Source organism: Temnothorax americanus, unplaced genomic scaffold (genome assembly GCF_048541705.1).
Source record: "Temnothorax americanus isolate GAGA-0224 unplaced genomic scaffold, ASM4854170v1 Scaffold10, whole genome shotgun sequence".
NCBI classification, from domain to species: domain Eukaryota; kingdom Metazoa; phylum Arthropoda; class Insecta; order Hymenoptera; family Formicidae; genus Temnothorax; species Temnothorax americanus.
In genome coordinates this window covers 4,441,045-4,460,720 of record NW_027509231.1, presented here as the reverse complement: position 1 = coordinate 4,460,720, position 19,676 = coordinate 4,441,045, and the positions used below count along the sequence as shown (strand labels likewise).

General features: G+C 36.4%; 3 protein-coding genes across 5 annotated transcripts in view; 1 reads left to right on the top strand and 2 right to left on the bottom strand.

The window, feature by feature from the left end:
- Positions 1 to 19,676, bottom strand: part of LOC143901837 (uncharacterized) — a 107,206-nt gene that overhangs the window by 48,046 nt on the left and 39,484 nt on the right. Inside the window, exon 1 of one of the 2 annotated variants that reach the window (XM_077414440.1) lies at positions 264 to 2,716. The exons of the other annotated variant lie outside the window; for it this stretch is intronic. Coding sequence (XP_077270566.1) covers positions 264 to 435 — 172 coding nt within the window. The 5' untranslated portion in view covers positions 436 to 2,716. Of the gene's footprint in view, positions 1 to 263; positions 2,717 to 19,676 lie in introns of those variants that run through there. 2 annotated transcript variants of the gene reach the window in all.
- On the bottom strand, positions 3,323 to 12,633 carry LOC143901807 (uncharacterized). Its single transcript, XM_077414388.1, has 11 exons — positions 12,292 to 12,633; positions 11,848 to 12,206; positions 10,845 to 11,742; positions 10,559 to 10,728; positions 8,522 to 8,657; positions 8,270 to 8,428; positions 5,538 to 5,774; positions 5,347 to 5,451; positions 5,054 to 5,260; positions 4,516 to 4,871; positions 3,323 to 4,292 (listed from the first exon to the last, which is right to left on the bottom strand). The coding sequence occupies exons 1-11, from the start codon at positions 12,550 to 12,552 to the stop codon at positions 4,178 to 4,180; spliced, it is 3,003 nt and encodes a 1,000-aa protein (XP_077270514.1). The 5' UTR covers positions 12,553 to 12,633; the 3' UTR covers positions 3,323 to 4,177.
- LOC143901813 (SCY1-like protein 2) lies at positions 13,453 to 19,204 on the top strand. Of its 2 annotated transcripts, XR_013258184.1 has the most exons (8): positions 13,453 to 14,305; positions 14,655 to 14,893; positions 15,115 to 15,453; positions 15,593 to 15,895; positions 16,015 to 16,399; positions 16,492 to 16,867; positions 16,944 to 17,521; positions 17,603 to 19,204. XR_013258184.1 is itself a non-coding variant. In XM_077414402.1 (7 exons), the coding sequence occupies exons 1-7, from the start codon at positions 13,870 to 13,872 to the stop codon at positions 17,452 to 17,454; spliced, it is 2,589 nt and encodes an 862-aa protein (XP_077270528.1). In that variant the 5' UTR covers positions 13,453 to 13,869; the 3' UTR covers positions 17,455 to 19,204. The 2 variants fall into 2 exon arrangements, 1 of the variants encoding a protein (XP_077270528.1); XM_077414402.1 differs by having other exon boundaries at positions 16,944 to 19,204.

Sequence of the window (19,676 nt, the reverse complement as noted above, 5' to 3'; positions counted from 1 at the left end):
TAGATACCTATTAATTTACGTAAATATTAATTGTTTAGTTACTAATTCCGCTACTTTGCATTGCGATCTTCGCGATTTGGAATCAATCTATCGGAACAAGACGAGTTAGAATAAGATATGGCTGCCGAGCCTTCGAAATTCCGCTCGGGAGCATAAACGATATGCTCCGACGCGGAAGTTCAACGGGGCGAGACGCTTTCGCGGGGTAAAAAGCAGCGGGGTATCTCGTCAGAGTGGATCTCGCGATGTTATTAGATATTTACCTAGAAACGGATCGCGATCAGTAGCCGGATGCCGGATCCACGACGCATCGGAGCAGCAACAACCGCGCCGCGAACTGGACTCACTATAGACTCCGAGCGCGCGAGCGCTCTTCGATTTCGATCCGTCCGTCTTTCGATCCGAAACGCTCGACAAAGTCACCGCGAGCGCCATCTGTGCGCGGCGTCGTCAACTACGGCTGATTTAAACCTGACCGTAACTACTTGGCGTCGCGTAAGTAGAACAGCTCGATTATTCTCGCGCCTCTTTTTACCGCAAATTATTCTTAAGGCATTTTTAATTACAATATTAAATGTCAAGCCACTCTTAAAACATATTTAACTGCGTTATTAAATGTTAAATCATCATTGCCATCGATAATCTGCTTAGAGAGTTTACACCAAATCTAACACTAAATATTTGAAAAAATGCACAGCACGACGTCAATATGTATTATAAAGACAAAAAAAGCGAGAAAATTTATTTTCTATTTATTTTCTATTATATTCGCTATTATATATAAATTTTAAAACCACAATTCCTGTAACTTGCATCATTTATTTCCGCAAGATCAGAAGCTTATATTAGTTTCTCGAGGCAAATTCTCACATATAATCCAACAATAAAACGTTGGACAAAAGAAGGCACCCACAAACGTTATTAAAAAAGTTGCCCTTCTAAATATCAAAGAAACTGGAAGAAACCCTCCTTCCGAGATCATTTTAAAGGCATGGCGCTCAGAAATAGTAATGTAATTGTTGACGATCGAAAGAGAGAGAGAGAGAGCGCATGGCGAGTAAATAATAAGCCTTTTTCAATCGAAAGGGGAGAGTATCGAAGGGCGCGGCGCTTATACTTGCGAATCTCTCTCGCGTCTCGCGTCCTCCTGAGCTTAAATTCCTCGGCGAAGATGTATACGCGCAGCCCCCGAGATGATTTTCCTTTTTTGCAGCGAGGGTTGGGTAAACGAAAGAAACACTCGTAAACAGAGGCGGGGTGACACGCGCGTGACCCCCTCCACCCTCGCGGCCTGCTCGACGTATCGATTTCGGATAAGCACGGTGATTAATGTTAACGAGAGTTTTTGCGACTCGTAAAGTGTGTCGGCGACACGTAAACGCGCGCGATCCTTACGTCGCTCCCTTCTCCATCCCCCTCTGCCCCCTAAAGGTTCTCTCCTTCTCTATCTGGGACGGGGGGTACAGCCCCCGCGCGGCGTATATCGGCGCTGTAAATTTATCGCGGCGTTAAGGCGTTAATATTTGCCCGCCTTCTCGGGCGGTCGGGCCTTAAATCAATGGGAAATATTCCTAATTGGAATATGGAAAAAGTTGGGCCGAGCGCGCGCGCTCGCGACACGCCGACGACACGGAGGGTGTAATACTCCCCCGGGGGAAAAGAGTCGCATTAAAGGATAAAAGAATATAAATTGTCCCCCGCGGAGGGAGTGGTGGGTCGGAGAAAAAACGGCGAGAAGTTTCCGATTAAGGCTCGGGATCGCGCGGGACGTGTATATTGAACTACAGATTGCGCGGCGGTTATTAACGACGCGCGGAAAAAGTTGGGCACTTCTCTCGCGAGTGGTGGCCGATGCTAATTGCGACGACCGCGGGGCGCGAACTGTGCTGGTGCGAGTCGTATATGAGCGCGGATTCGCGGCGTGAGCGGGCCAAACTTCGCCGAAAACATGCACGTCGATCGCAATGCGGCGGCAGTACAAAATTAATTATATAGTATTTAATTAAGAAGAATGGACACGAATGGACAAGCGTGTCTTATTCGAATTTTATGTACGGAGACTCGCGAGACTTGGACAATTTAACTCTCACGTTTCATGGATCTTTTATTAAATCGAAGATTGTTTTGTCTTTACTTCTAATTATAAAATTTAATTATCGTATTTAATTAGGCGTCAATTTGTATTGCAAGATACTACTTATACATTCAGACTTTTATAAATGTGTAAAACTGGATTTTCTTTCGAATGCGTAGATGGAAGCTGTTAAGAAAACAATACATTAAAGTAACTAATTGGAAAAATATACTCGTTGGAAAAAATCTAGTAATTTAAAGAAAGGACGTATTCAGATAATATATTTATTGTAATAGAGATGTATATGTTAACTGTCATGAAATGCAATATGACGAGAAGAGTAGCATTAACACGATAAAAAAATAAAAATTGTCGTCTAATTTAATACGCTCTCACGTAAATGGAATGATAGCGAAATCGAAGTGAATAGCACAAGTAATCAAAGGAATTGTCTGATATACATCTCGTATTAAAGATACTTCATATCTATTAAAACAAAGTAAGTATTGATTGTTTGTTAAATCTTTGCGAAATCAATGTCTAGAATTACATCAAACTGCAAGATGATTGAAGAATCGCATGCTTAATATACGAGCCACTTCTTAGATGTTTTAATTGTATTAGCGTCCTTAAACGCGACACTGTGTGTGAACTTTTCGAATTTTTCGAATCCTTCAAAAATATTAGCACAGTATATCTCATGATCAAAGTATGGGGGGGGGAGAGAGAGAGAAAGATCGCGTATGTTTTCTGTAAAAGAATTAGGAACAAATTTAAAGAAATAAATACGTTGCACAAAATTGTAATAATGTTATTGACGTTGTCCCTTGACATTTTAGATGTATATTACGCACCTCATGAATAATAATAATAATAATAATAATAATATGATCGTATATGGCAATAGCAAATCAGTAACATGAGTTGCGTGATAAAACTAGCGAGCTCGCAGAATTTTTCTAATTCTAGCTTTTGCGAGTGCAAGTTGCTTTCATACTCTATGTCAATATGTACGGCAAATACATATAAAATATTCGAGGATCGTTATATTATGCTATTTGCGCGGGAATATATTTATATACATAAATATATTAGCACAATTTTATACCAATATAATTATATACATAAATTACAAAAAAATAATATAATTATATACATAAACGTATTGCCACGAAGTATGGAAGTAGCTTGTATTTGCAAAGACTGTATGCTATATGTAGCCTTCATTGAAACATGACGATCTCTATATGAGGTATAGAAATATTATATTTGACTAATTATAAAATGTGATTTCTTTGGGCTGCTTGAAGCTTACATATACACGCACACAATAGTTCGTACATAACGGAATCCTATTTAACTGTTTTTTTCTTTAAGAAGCGTACGTTTCAACGAGAAGCGTTTTGCTTCACGTACAAAATGGTCGTACGTTGTGACAATACTGGCAACGCAGCAAAGAAGGCAGTTAGTGTGCTGCTAATCTATCTAAACCGCACGCGACGTATGCGTCTTGTCTATGACTAAACGCTATTTATGACTGTTGAAACCATTTGTGCAAGATATGAATAAACAGAACATATTTTTAACAGATGGATTCCAAATTCGAATAAATTCTTCGAAAATGTTATCTAAATTGCTCGACAAGCCAAGGAACTATGACCTTATGGCTTCGTTTTGATACAAAGCAAAAATGATAATCCGGCTGCAATAATACAAAATGTCAAACGAATATAATATATAATCTGACTAATCTATTTAGGTATGTTAATATAATTATACGAAGTTATACACATATTTCAGTAAAATATTCTGGAGAACAAACAATATTTTGCTTTATCTTTAAAGCGACAGACTGTAGAAATACAGAAAAATCGCTATACGTATGTACATATTCTTAATGAATGCCAGCACCGATAAAGCTTTTAATATCGTCACAGCCCCTATACGTTTTGCTCGCGCATAGGAGACTTATCATACAAAATATAATCGTTTAATATATCTACAGAGCGTTGAAAATCATATTCCTCCTTCCCTTAATTAATATCACACTGAAGACTTTCGTCATAACTGGATCTTGATCACATCCGCGGCCGTGTCCTCATACTACATAATCGTATTTGGAAATGACGTATAAAATAACAAATAGGCACTCGTATTTTGAGACTTTACTTGGCTCGGCGACACCTCCGTGACAGTTTGATCATCATACTTGTACCATCTGTAAATACACAGACATTATCATTATAACAAAGTCATAAAAATTTGTCTCCAATGTTTCTAATATAGAATTCTATCGAAAAATATTCATATTCTATAAAAGATTATTATTAGAAAAGAAATACTTCAAAAAAAAATTAATGTTCAAGTTTTATTCTTTCTTAAATTTGTTTGGAAATGTAAATTCTTGAATTTCGGATCTACCATATAAATACTATACGCACTTATTTTGCGTAGCGTTTTTGCAGAACGCCGTGTAGTGACCACCGTCCATTGTTCCATAGTGATTCGATATCGCGTAAAGAGAGTAATTGTAATTACGGATATTGTTTGACATGATTGCGCTCGTGTTCTCCATGACGAGGTACGGTTTCAAGTTGAATCCCGTGAGAGGAAAATCGACGGCGGTGTTGCGCTTTTCCAACCATCCACCGCTGTCGGCAAAGCGGTTCAAGTGAATCACCACGATGGGTGCGAGTTTGACGAAATCGAACTTCTTCGTCGCGTCGCGTGGTGTCTGGCACTTGGGACACTTCCATCCGCTCACTTTCTGTCCTGTCACAAACTTCTCCATACAGTCCTAAAATAATAAAGCAATTTCATATGAGACATATAGTTGCCATAAAACGCTACATATCGTTTCAACTTATTTATTTATATTTATATTATGCTTACACATATAAGAGGGAGAGAAAAATGAAAAAAATCATACCATTCAAGTATGATATACATATGTAACATCGTATTTTGTAAAATACTCACATTTAAAGAACACCGATTGGACTGAGATAAAGACATTGTTAAACTATTAAATGTCTCGTATGTAGTACTCGCTTGCTTGCAAGATGAACATGTAATAGTGGATCTCAATTGTCCGAAAAATAAATCCGATATTATAGATCTCTGAGAGTTCATCGCTTTGTCCCATTCTTTCTCCGCATTAGTCATTTCGATTAGAATCTGTGCCTCCTGCAAGCAAAAGACATTTTTAGTACCTTAATATTCATTTTAATATTAATTAAATTTTCGTTGGAATGCTCATCGCAAACTTTTACCTTCTTAAGATCATTATGCATCCAGTCTAAAAGGAATGTGAGAAATTCGTGAGAGTCTTGTTGATCGTAACTATCAAATTGTAATTTGTATTGTCCAACTGCCACCTGCAATGATAATAGTTCATGACAATTGTACAAATTGCATTGGCATTGATTTAAGAGTAGATAAGGCCTATGAACGACTAAAGTACCTTTAGGTCGAGAGGAGATATACTTTTATACTGGCCTCTCCACAACACTTTAATTACTTGAGCGACTTCTTCCACCACTTGGCCTCGCGTCGTATTGTCATTACTCGTGTTGAGATCGTCGACATATGAGTTATCAGTAAAATATTTCGCTAAGTTCGTCGTGTTACTCAGGCACTGAATGATGCTGTTCATGTAACAAGAATTGCCCAAATTCTTCAGGCCGGTTATGCCCGGTTGCTGCAAGTACAAGGAGGCTATTTTTACGCTGACAAATCATGTTATCAATTGCGTATGATTGTGCCGTATATACACGACATACACACGCACACACCCACCGCGTGTTATGACAGAAGAGAGTACAGATACAGAATTTTGAAAGATTTCAACATTTAGATTTTACTTAGCTCGTCTCTTATACGCGGTACTCCACTTTAATCTTAAAAAAATGTCTGCTTAAATACCATATTTAAAACTTTAAAACAAACTTTTCGTATAAGGTGACAACTGTTAGAATTATTTTAGAAATCCAATTTTATAGAATTTTTACAATAAAGGAATAACTGCGCGAACAATTGATCCTTTCTCAAAGAGTGGAATTCACAGTTGCAGAACTGCGCGATTTGTTTTCCATATAATGTAATTAAGCGAGTGGTATATCGATTTATTTACATCAACATGCGGTGGTCAATCAAACCTTATAACGCACTTACTCTGACGCACTTACGTATTTATATATCGTATATTGACGTAAAGACCAATTTACCATTTATTATTTCTTAATAGATGATATTTATTAGTAAGTTATTTTTTAATAAATGGAATTAATGAGTTATTTCTTAAAGCATGGCATTTAAAACATTTCATTAGAAAATCATGGACGAGCTTAATATTCATTAAAATGTTCAAAGTTATGTTAGTTCCATATAAAAAATAATTATATATAGATATAAGTACAAATATTCAATTAGATACAATAATTTTTATAGGAACCAGAGATATACTCTCAGCAGTTATTATAAATAAAAAAAAGTAATACCTTTTTATTTAATTTCTCTATCATGTCAAATAAATAACTTAAATATTAATTTAAAATTGTTTTTCTACTATTCACACATTACCTTTTTAAAATAATTAAGCAATTGCAACGAGATAAATCTTGTTTGAAGATACACCATTGTCTCTATCATTTTTCACCACACCAACGAACAATTATTTTATCACGAGATAGTAAGCATTGTACCCATATGCATGTTTGACTATATTATCGTGCATCAAATTACAATTAAACATTATATCCTTATTGCAAGCTCACGAGTGAATGAATCTTAAGCCGTAGCAGATATATTAATGTAATTTAAATATATTAACGGACACACACACATACACACATACACACGCATATATACACAACGGATTTCCTTGGACAATTAATATTTCATTGTAATAAGCTTTTAATTGTAAGAAATGTCTCTTTATAGCGTACAAAAAGATATCGCGGATACTTTTAGGAGGGAACACCTCTGACAGGTGATATCCCCGATCTGGCAAATGTTGCTTGGACACTGATCCGTATTTGTCGTAGCACTAATCGTCGAAAGTTTGTCTGTGGATTGGATTGAGAAACCCCACGTGTGTTGAGTCACTCCGCACGTGTATACGTGAGCGTACATTCATTTATTATAATTATGTTGCACGTGTTCTACGAAGATTCCTCACGACAGAAATCATTATATACGTATCAACCGACTTAATGACTTTTATGCTATTTATCTGTTAATTTAAAAAATGTTCACTATATTTACTCTATATTTACAATTATAATGAGAAACTTATTTCGGTTTTAATGAGTTTCTTACAAATTACAGAATCTAATTGGGAAAATATTACAAATATCAAAAATCAGAGGAAATATTTTAATGGATAGACATAACTTTAAAATATGTATAATTATTGTTAATGTATAATATTATATATAATTATATAAAGCTTACTATCTGTTTCGTTTTTAATATTGACAAGACAAACTTTTCAAAAATAATGCGGGTTACAAAAATAATGACAAAATATCTTTCAAATAGTTTTTAGTCAGAAGGTTAAAGTTCTCTAATTCTTAATAAAAACTATCATATTATAATACCTACTTTATTGTATAAGTATATGTGCAATATCTTCCTGAAAAACTACTCTGTAATATATTTAAAATTATATTTTATCATCTACATTACTAATTTTTGAACTGTTGAAGAAACGTTTAAAAAAATTTTAAAAAATTTTTTTCAAATAAAATCTCAATTATAATAACAGTACTAATTCATATTTTAATATACTTGCATGAAAATTTTAAATAAAAGGAAATTAATTCTCGAATTTCAAACGTAATACCTAATATAAAATTATATTGTAAAATTCCATGTAATTATGCCTAAGATCTTAAACCGATGTTGTGTTAACAACGTTGTATTCCTATTCGCAAATTTCATTGTCATTATCATGCCGATATCACTTGCAGTTCAATATCATACACGCGACTTGTGCCAAGCCTTATATGAAGTGGAAGACTGAGAACCCAACACCACAAGCATTTTTGATAGTTTAAAACACGGACGTTCGTCTTCAATGTCGCGAAAACGGATGTAATGAAAGCGAAAGCTGTGACAATATTAGTATGTAAGATCGATATTAGCAATTTTGCCAGAAAGCGCCCGTACAATCTTGTCCGAATAAGTACTTACAACAGTGCCGTGAATAGGGGTCATTCGTTCCTCCCGATTTCCCCAATTAAGAGAAGACACTTTGACGTTCTCATTCCCAATTCCCAATCCATTTTGATTGCGAGACGAAATATGTGGCTTAGAAGTTCTATCTATCTGAGGTGTTTTACGATCTCCCAACTAATGGAATTATGTAATTATGCGATTGCTATTTTAAATAGATAAACAAAAAAACGGATTGATTGTAAGATTGTAGCGCGGAGTTCTTCGTACCTGTAGTAGATTTGGACTTGAATAAGAACGCTCCAAGCCGGTGTTAATGGATGAACCGTCCGTCTTCAAGGGTTCCTTGTGAATGTCACTGTCGTTTTGCTTTATTATCTCCTTGTGCTCTCTTTGGTAAATATCTCTACAATCACACAACATAATATAAATAAAATCGAGAAATGGACTTGGTGTGTTGTAAAGTGTAATTTTAATAATGTGATACAAGTCATTGATAAAAATAGACACAAAAAATAAAACATTAATGATTCGAGAATAAAAATAAATATTATTAGTCCAAACATGATAAAATTCACTTATTTAATGATTTTCATTTGATTCACTAGCTTTCGTTCACATGCGACAACAGTAAAATAATATGGATAGAATAGAAACCAGTAGCCTTTCTTAGCTTTCTTCTTTCTTCTTAACTATTTAGAAACTATATTTCACATGTCTTCCTACCCCCAAAATAATTTTCCATTTTTCCAAAATTAATAGTAATGAAGTACCTGTCTGTCCTTGTAATCAAGGACATCTATTTGAAAAAAAAATGTCTGCTTGTCGTCGTTCATTTTTAAATAAATTTTAATAATAAGTTTTAGCCTTAAAGAGCTAAAGTCTACTTTAAGAACAAAAGCCCTGATTAGGGCTGCGTTCGAAATCATCACTCGTTGATGTGCTTCGGTGATTTCAGTGGAGAAATAGTAGGGGTACCGTGTGCTTTCGGGTGACCAACGTTTCCGGACAGTAGCTAACAAACCATCTCACAACGAGTCCTCTTTCTTTTTCCGCGAGTGGTCCTGTGACACTCGGTGTGATTCTCTCTACATTTCCGAAAACGATCTCACTCGACTGCACGTACCTACACACCAGCTTTTCCGAACGGTTATCTATTAGTGGCACACCAGTGAGTGTTTCCGAATGCAGCCCAGCTAATGGACATTATGGACATTGTGCTTTACATATAAAAGTTTCACCATTAAAGTTAATGGCAAAAAATTTTCACATTTTCGTCCTAGAGAAAAAGAATTCCTAGAGATCTCCCTAAGCATCAATCCCCCCTGGGGATCGATCGTGTATCTTTTTCTTTAGAATGGAAATGTGAAAAGTGAAAATTTTCGCTATATTATTAACTTCAGTGATGAAAAGTTTCATGTGACTATCTCTTTCTATTCAACACCAACAGAAAGAGATAGTTACATGAAACTTTTCACTTTTCACGTTTCCGTCCTAAGGGAAAAGATAAGTACATCGACCCCTATAGAGTTTATCTTTTTTACTCCACATTAAAAGAAAAAAGATAAACTCTGAACTAGTGCAGCCAGTTCAGCAATAGAAAACAGACCCATTGTTCCTTATTGCACAGAAAAATTTCTTGCGAATTTTTTATTAAATAACAAACTCAAAATTTGTGATACATATAAAGACGGAAATGCTTTCTGCACAGTAAGAAGCAATGCGGTAGCTGATTAACCGCCTGCTAAAATAATAGATGCGTAAAAAATGTAATCGGTTACCGCGTTACCGATGATTTGTATTAGGGTCCCTCTAATCAGAGTCTGTCCATAAAGTAGCAATTTTTGATTGGTTCGCCATTTCTTGGCAAAAGCAAAAGAAACAGAAAGAGAAAAAGATATAAAAAAGAAAAAGAAAGCGATAAATGTATATCGCGCTCACTTTCTCTCTTGTATTCTTTTCTCTCGCAGAATTTTGCCAGAATTGCAAGTTGGCCAAACTCTGATTATACTCTAGTTTGTACTAACCTTTTTTTCTATTATTATTAACACGTTGATTGCTGAATTAATTTAATCAACCAAGTAGCAATTTATAGATATATAAATATCAACTGTTTGCCAATTTGATTTTTTAAAGGTAAAAAAATATGAGCTTTGCGTGTAATAAAAAATAAATATAATTAAGTAACATATTAACATGTTAATATAAAAATAGCATCGAGAATAAAGCTGTATAAAGACATTCAACGTGTTAAAATATATTAAAAAACTTTCATAAAATATAAATAAAATATATATGTATATTTACTCTTGTAGTTTTTTCCTTCTGGTTTCAATGTCTTTGATTTTACTCTTTAGAGAAAAGAGAGAAAGTTCAAGGTTTTTCTTCTCATTGTCCTCAATGGCATTATAGTTGATTGTACCCGCTTCGTTCAAAAATGTCTTATACTCATTTTCGATTTTGAGGTACATTTTGTGCTGTAACATAAATGATAAAAATTTAACATAAAATTTATCACATAATTTATAGTTCTTGCGCGTTGTATAGCAGTCAACAAATTGAAGCGGATTATCAAAAATAAATGAACAAGTACCATATCCTCCAATTTCACTATCAGAGATTTTATATCTGCTCGCAGATAGTTCTCGTCACTGGTACTGTACTTATTCTCACGCTGCGAATAAAGCTGGTATTCTTGGCCCAACAATTCGTTAGCAAGCTTCTCTTTCGATTTCGCCAGTTCATTCAACTCTTTCATAAATCTTAATACTTCCTTACATCGTGGATCACACGTCTTCAAGGTGATTGGTTTACTACTGCGATCAATCACCGGTTTCACGCTCACGTTTTGTAACACTTTATTTGACCTTATCTTAGGCCCAAATCCTAACACTGGACTTTCGGGACTATCCAATCGTTGCCCATTCACACTGTCGCCCCTAGACGGCCGTTTGTCGTCAATTGATATCGTTACCTGAGTAACGAAATTCTTGGATTTGTTTGAAGAAACTGTGTCATTGCTGTTCGATTTGATATGCCTGGATATCGCTGATTTGTTGTCACCATGATCCATTTCCATTTCCATGTCCATGTTCTTGTTATTCAATTTGTTCTTTCTTATTCGCTCTTCTTCCTCGTTAGAGTACACCGCGGACAAATCTGGATATTCAAATGTCTCCAAAATATCATTCTCGATATTGTTGATATTTGGTATTTGGATATTGGGATTCGTTGTAAATGCTGGATACCGCTCCAGCCATTCCTGATAGCCTCCATTCAGAATCTTAATCTTATTATGCTTTATACCGGGATCCCAATTATCAAAAATCTCCTTCAATATTTTTACATGAACACACTGTGCCAGAGTCTCTTCCGTAGCATTCCAGTCTAGCAAGACTAAAATGTCTACATCTATTGCCGATCGATTAATAAATAATTTACACTCAAACGTACCTTTCGTGAAACATTTTACAAAGTGACAACCCAGTAACCTACAAGCAAAAACCCACCATAAAAAATTAATATAAATTAAGAGACCCGATAGAATTGAAAGATAAAAAATCATGGGAAAGATCGCAGGAAAATGCCTCGCTTACCCTTCTTTAATTTCAGACTGTGGAATGTTGATACATCTATCCGACAGTATCGTGGAACTTTCATAATGGGCCTTCGGCCTAGTATCAATGATCAAATATCTAATACCTATCTTTTGTATTAGGTAATACAACTGATCGCACGATATAAATTGGTCACTATCGTTACACAGACTTATATATAAGGGTTCTTCCGTCGGTATTTCTGGCAATTTTAATCCAATGTCGCTATTCGGCGCATCCAATTCATTCGTGTCCACCTCCATTTCCTCCACCGTATTATTTTGGATTTTCGATTTAAGCTCATAGCGTACTTCTAATTTTTGCTTCATGTCTACAAGTATGTTTTTCACTTCATTTATCTAGAATATAAACATTCATATATTCCACCATCCGTACAACACACATCGGGCTGGTTGGTTGTAGAAATGCAGGTACACTTCTTACCTGGTCGACAGTCATGTTCGCAGCATAGGACTTGCCATCCTTAACGCGAGTTCTCTTCAGCCACTCGACCGAGTCCAGCCACCTCTTCAGCATGATGTACGCGGTCTCTTCGTCCCCTTGCTTCCTCGCCAAATCAGACTTCACTCGCATAGCGGGGAGCCTCTGGTACACGTTGCGCGGCTCCTTACCCGCAAAATTGATCTTGGCCTTTTGGAGGAGATCGTTGACGCAGGTGAACGTCAAATTCGTCGTGTTCGACATGCTGCATGCGGGCGTCGTGACGTCAGGGTCTCAGGTCTCAGTGCGAGGTCGGGGGGGGCCGCCCGGCATCCGATGCAACGCACACGGCGCAGTTCGCTGTCAGTCAACAAAGGGCAAACGTTAATCGCCTAATCTACTTAGGACCGCGAGACATAACAGCCCGGTGGCGATTCGGACGGAGGCGGGATATATCGCCTCGGCAACGTCGCAGGGGCGCGAGGGGATGCTATCGATCACCGCGCGTCGCCGTCACGTCATCGGGGAGGGGAAGACCTCTCGCGACGTCCAACAACAGACGGACTCCTCGCGTGAATTCGCACTCCGAATTGCTCCGAATGACTTGGAATGACTCCGAACTCCGAAGTCATCCGAAGCCCGAGTCAGCCCGAGCAAAAGTATGTACCTCACCACGGTACTACGGTACTACGTACTACCCTTTCCCCTTACCCCTGGTCAACGGTTTCCTGTGGTTCAAGGTGCACCCAATAATTGTAGATGTCAGCTGCGCCGAGAGGTTAACTCGTCCGGTGTGGATAACAAGCGACTTCTCTTCTTCTTCTTATATTTGTATTGGGCGACCAAGATTAAAGTTAATCTAAATTTGAATACAATTTTTTATTAATTTGCCATATATGTTTCAGACTAAACCATCAGGAAGAAATTTATATATTTTATCATATTATTTGTGTTTTGTAGATATACTTATTATAATATAATAATAATATTTATACGTACAGCTATATTTAATTAAATTTATTTTTTATTAAAATAAACTTCGTAAATACTGCTCACTAAACCATGTGTTTGAAAAATACAAACGTAATTAGCCTAAAAATGGCGAATGATGTCATTAAAATGTTATGGAGGATTCACATTGCGTCCGATCACGTCCGATGTTCGACGTACGACGATCCGACATCCAATAACAGAATTTATTATTCGAGACAAAAATTTCCTATTGGATGTCGGATCGTCGTACGTCGAACATAGGACGCAGTGTGAATCCTCCATTACTAGACACTCGATAGATTTCGTACTGTGTTTACACCTTGGTTGTAGAGGCGTTTAAAAGGCGCTTCTTCTGGAGTATCGTACGAACTACGCTCCACTACGCTCCGTGCGATGACTCATGGTGATATATAGCAGCGATTTTTGGAACTTTAGCCTCGCGCTGAGACATTTACATACAGTTACAAATATCGATCTCCCATAGTCGGATAGTCGTTTCAATATTCCAAAGCGCGTTCCGCCTGATACTCCACGCGTGTGCATCTTTTCACGATTGACATCGTCGCCAAGTAGCAGTCGATTGACAGGATGGACGTCCTGAACAAGCTTCGCAACACAGTCAGCAACACTATCAGCAACACTATCAGCAATACCGTTCAAAACACAGCGTACGGTCTGTCGCAGCTGTCCAGCGTTCTACCTGGCAATCCAGTCACCAGGGAGTTCGAGGCGACCGCTCACGTGGCGAGCGCTGGGCCAGGATTGTTGTGGAAGATCTACAGCGGCTACAAGAAGTCCACTAAGCAAGAGGCAGCTATTTTCGTTTTTGAGAAGCGCATGCTGGAGAGATGGTCCGCCAGGGCAGATCGGGAGCTTGTGCTGGAGACTCTGAAGCGAGGCGTGACGCAGTTAACGAAGTTGAGGCACCCGCAGGTTCTGACCGTGCAGCATCCACTCGAGGAGTCGAGAGACAGCCTGGCGTTTGCGACCGAGCCAGTGTTTGCTAGTCTGGCTAATGTACTAGGTAGACGATACATAAATTTTGCATTATCTGTTGCTTCTGTTAGCACATAAATTCTATACTATTGCAAAGATTAAATTCAATTGCGTGTTCTATCTGAATCATAAAGATATAAGACTAGAGTGCGAGAGTCATATGCTAAGCACGTAAGATAGGCTGCGAGGTAGGAGTAGAAAAAGAAAGCTACATATAGGCCCCTTCTGTCAGACAATGACAGAAGGGACTCATATGCAGCTTTCTCTTTTTATTCCTATATCACTTTTTTAGCTCGCTTGCGCATTCTATTCTTATATCTCTATGATCTGAATTCACTTAGTATCGACAATATTTACATATGAGATACATATTGCAGGTAATTATGAGAATATACCTCAACCGACTCCAGCAAACTTGAAAGACTACAAGCTGCATGATATAGAAATACGGTATGGATTGCTGCAACTGGGAGAAGGTCTGGCGTTTTTACACGGCGATGTAAAACTGTTGCACAGGAATTTGTGTCCAGAATCGATTGTTATGAATGTTCATGGAGCTTGGAAGATATTTGGTTTTGACTTTTGTGCCTTAAATAAAAATTCAGATAGTAAACAGGTACGAGCGTCGTCAAGTATATGAAGATAAGCATCAAGTATTAAGATAAGCCCAATTGTTGGCTACGTCTTAATGCGATAAATTGAAAAACAATATGCAGTTATACCGTCTATATTTTATAAACCAAAAATAAATCTAGCAATTATTAAATTATGTATTTGTGAACTAAATATTTGGGTCAATTATTGTATTATGCATTTTTTTTTTTTTTTTAATTTCAGCCAACGTGGTCTTACCTGGAATATGATTCTACGCTCCCGGCGGTTGTGCAACCTCATTTAAATTATCAGGCACCCGAGTGCATATTAGCGAGTAGCAATGGACCACCTAGCGATATTTTTGCCCTGGGCATGCTGATATGTACGATACATTCCTCGGAACATCAACCGCTGCTAGAATCTCATAATGATTTAGGAAAATGTCGACGTTTCTTGGAAAATTTCAAAGGAACTAATGTCTCGGCAAAGCTTCTTCCAATCCCCGAAAGTCTAAGAGATACCGTAAAACTCATGCTAAGTCATAGTCCTGAATTGCGATTAGATGCTCATCAATTTATCAAGGTAGTTTATTTTGTTTTTCTTTAAGTAATTTATTTCATGTGAAATGCAAATTAAAAAAAAATGTATTTAAGATAATTAATATAAAGAAGAAATTTTCTTAAAATAATGATATTTACTCCATTGTTATACATTGTTGTAGATCGAATACTTCACAGACATTGGCGTTAAGACGTTAAATTATTTGGACAAGTTATTCCAGTGGGATAATCTCCAAAAGTCGCAATTTTACAAAGGTCTTCCACAGCTATTAAAACAGTTGCCACACAGAGTTGTGCTACACAGAGTATTACCTGCACTCTACAAGGAATTAGTTAATCCACCTATGATACCGTTCGTATTGCCGAGCATATTGCAAGTAATGGAGGTTACCGAAGTAGAGGAATTTCGAGAACATATCCTACCTAATCTAAAACCTGTTCTTGCTTTAGAAGACCCGCCACAAGTAAGCATGCATTTTTCTACAGTGCCAGTAAAGTAAGAAGATGTACAATAAGTTAAAAATAATGATGATACAATATCTGTGTAAATTGTATAAACGATTAAAATGTATTTTTTTTATAGATTAGTCTGGTTCTTATGCAACAAGTAAATTTATTATTGAAATTGTGCCCCACGGACGTCATTAAGACCGACATAGTGCCTATGCTACTGCGTGCTCTGGAATCCGAATGGGAACAGCTCCAGGAACTCTGCTTATCGGCTCTGCCGAATATAGTGACGATGATCGAGGGACCAGTCATAAAGAATTCCATACTTCCACGGATGAAAAAGATATGTTTGTCACCGGGAAAGAAATCTACTAATCTTGGAGTACGCGTTAATTGCTTACTGTGTCTCGCGAAAATGCTACCGAGTTTCGATCGCTGGCTGGTATTCGATCAGATATTACCATTCCTTCAGGAAGTTCCTCATTCTGGCGAACCAGCAATTTTGATGGCTATTATAGGTAATATTTTTAAGATAATTTTACATTTATTGCAGTTTGTCCAATTTCGTTCCGAAAAAAAATCGATAAAAATATTTTTTTTATGTTGCCAGGTATTTACAGAATGTTGCTTACTCACGGTAAGCTAGGTATGGGCAAAGAAATATTGGCAACGAAAGTACTACCGTTTCTGTTGCCTCTCTGCATAGAACAAAATCTTAGCATGACACAATACGAGGCACTTTCCACGCTAATCGTCGATATGATAAATCGAGTAACCAGCGAGCATCGAGAGGCATTACGACAATTGGATGCGGTGCGCCGTGAGACGCAACAACTCGATCAGGCACTTTCTCAAGTGACGTCGCCCACTTTTATGCAAAACAACAGTCTAAGCGACATTAATCTATCGCCTCAAGTTCTATCCCCGAACGCTAATACTAAAACAGTAAATATTGAAAATGGATTAACCATCGAAGACAAGTACAGGTTTGTCTCAGCTATTTTCAAAAATTTCATATTTTACTCGACATACTAATTGCTATTTACATTGATTTCTTTCCAGATTAATTCAACAGCAAGAAACGCATCAAAGATTGCAGTCTCAATCTATGTTGACTCCTAAAGCTGCGCCACAACCTGTAAAGTCGCAGCCAAAGGATTTAACTGCGACTTTGTTAAAAAACAATCTAGACGAATTAAATCTGTCTATGTCAAGATCGACCATGTCACAACCGGATTGCTTGGCTACTAAAAATGCATATAAATATAACGGTTTAACGCAATCGCAATTTTTAACATCTCCAACGCTTAATTCGCAAACAACATTGAATAGGCCAATGAATTGGAATTCCAATAGAATGAACGCGCCCATGAACTGGAACTCGCCACAATCTACCTTGATGTGGAACTCTGTCATTCCCCAGAATAATGTAAATTTTGCAGCACAACCAGAAGTTAAACCAAACTTAAACTTTCCTGGAACTATGCAACCTCTTTTGTCGCCCACTAATATGGAAACCAATACGAACAAACCTAATTCATCCACGCAAGATATCATGGATTTGCTTAGTTAATAGATTTAATCCTAATACAAAAGATATAATGCCGATTGGACATCACTGGTAAAGGAATCATATACCAGTACGTGTCTTTGTGGGTCTCTTTTTAAAATATTTTTACACTATGTCGTCAAGTTTTAATTGTTCTGCATAATCATTTCAGCAAGAAATGATTAATTCAGTACGGATATACTGAAAGATGTGAACTGTTACTGAATTGTGGAGCATCACCAAATATATCAAATTATAAGAATCGAAGACCGAAGCTACTAAGTTTCGAAGAGAAGTTTCTAAGAATTGAACAGAATTGAAGAAGCCAAGTTGTTATTGCATTACAATGCTGACAGAGACCAGTATCATTTTTGAAATTAGAAAAATGAAACAAAAGAGACAGCTACATCGTTAGCGATATGAAAACGCTGATTGTAAAAACAGTGATTGTAATACATATTCTCTCGTCTAGCGTGATTTCTGACAGCATTATCGAAGATGAAAGTCACGTTATAATAATCGCAAAAAGAGAAATTAATCATCCTTTGTATTAGCACAAGCAATCAAAGATTGCAGTATTAGATGAATATTAAATAACTTTAGTGTATATTTTATATTGAGGCTGTTTAGCGTAAAGTAATTGAATTTCGAATCTTGAGAAATCTTGGAGAACAAAAAATTATTACCGAAGTAAAGGATGTTCACTTACAATTAGCAGAATTAATATGCTTATACAATGTTTTCGAAAATAAAATGCTTGTTTTCGCAATATTTTTTTTGTCTCCAGCACTTAAGATGTATGATCGGATATTATGCGGTCTTATATAATACTTGTCATACATATAATGTTATTGATAACTAGAAAAGTCTATATGTGTTGTAACTCTTCTTTAAATTTTTCGTTAGAGAGTTCTATTGTATACTTCCTGTTTTAATATTTATGAAAATGGATATATTTATAAAGATGTTCAGAATCGACAAATGCTATGTAAACAGAGTGATCTTTCAGATAACATTAAACCGTACGCTAAGTATGAAACTAATTATAAGTTACTACGAACGCTAAAAAGTAGTAACTTATTTTTATGTGATAATAAAGTAGAAGTCACACAGTCTTTTATACAGAAACGCATGTTTTTATCGTGATTTAATTCGCCATACTCCTTATATAACGCTACGAGGTATATATAACTTGCCCGCAGGATAAAGAAAATCTTAATGTAAGAATTATTTAATAAAGATATTGCTCATTCAAATGATCCAGGATTGTGGACCGCCGTTTCCATTCTATATTACGAGATTTGTAATAACGGATCGTATGTATATATTAATCTGTAAACTGTGTATTAACATAATTATTATCTACTAGCATCTACTTTTATTGTAATATATTATCGTACTGTCAAGAGCTTTGCAGAAACAAAGTTTATTTTATAATATATTTCTGTATGAAATGATCAAGCGTTGTATATTACGAATGGTCAAAATAATGCATTTTATTCAAAATTCTGTGTATGCAGAGTTACTACGTAAATCTCTACGTATGTTATTGTACGTAAATCTCTTTAGTCCTATGTGCAATTGTTATTTTGAAGCAAGTGTATTTGTATGAAGTCACAAAAAGAAAAAAGCGAATTGTACGTACATATTTATTTGTATAATATTATCCTGGATCTGTGTTTGTTGTTTATTTCGTTGTTATGTACGATTGTTAATAATTGCTGTTTGAGTCTAATAAAAACTGCTTGAAATGTTGCTGCTTAAACGCTTAAAATGTTTCAACTTATAGCGCCTTTCCTTCTTATCCGTTATTAATTGTATTATTATTAATTATTAATCGCATGCAAAAATGTATTTTTAACAAAAACTCGATTTTATAATTATTATTTAGTTGAAATTCGCGTGCAAAGATTAACAATTTTTTGTCTACATCGATATCTGCATAATTTCTACCATATTTTGTTGATAATTTGATATTATCATATTTTTCACATAGAAGAAACAAGAGTTTGCGGAAATCATTAAAAGCTCTTTAAATTTTCTTTCCCTCCAAGTTATATTCCTTTTTTTCTGTGCAATGGTTTTCCCTGCAATTGACTGCAAGCATGCAGTGGGAGACGCCTGATCTACAACCGAAAAAACAAGGGTTCGCGTTGAAAAGGGACATTCACCCCATAGTTGTCGTTCGTCATAAAGAACAAAAAAGAACCAGCGATTCCTTTGTTCTCGGAACACCGCGCAATTAG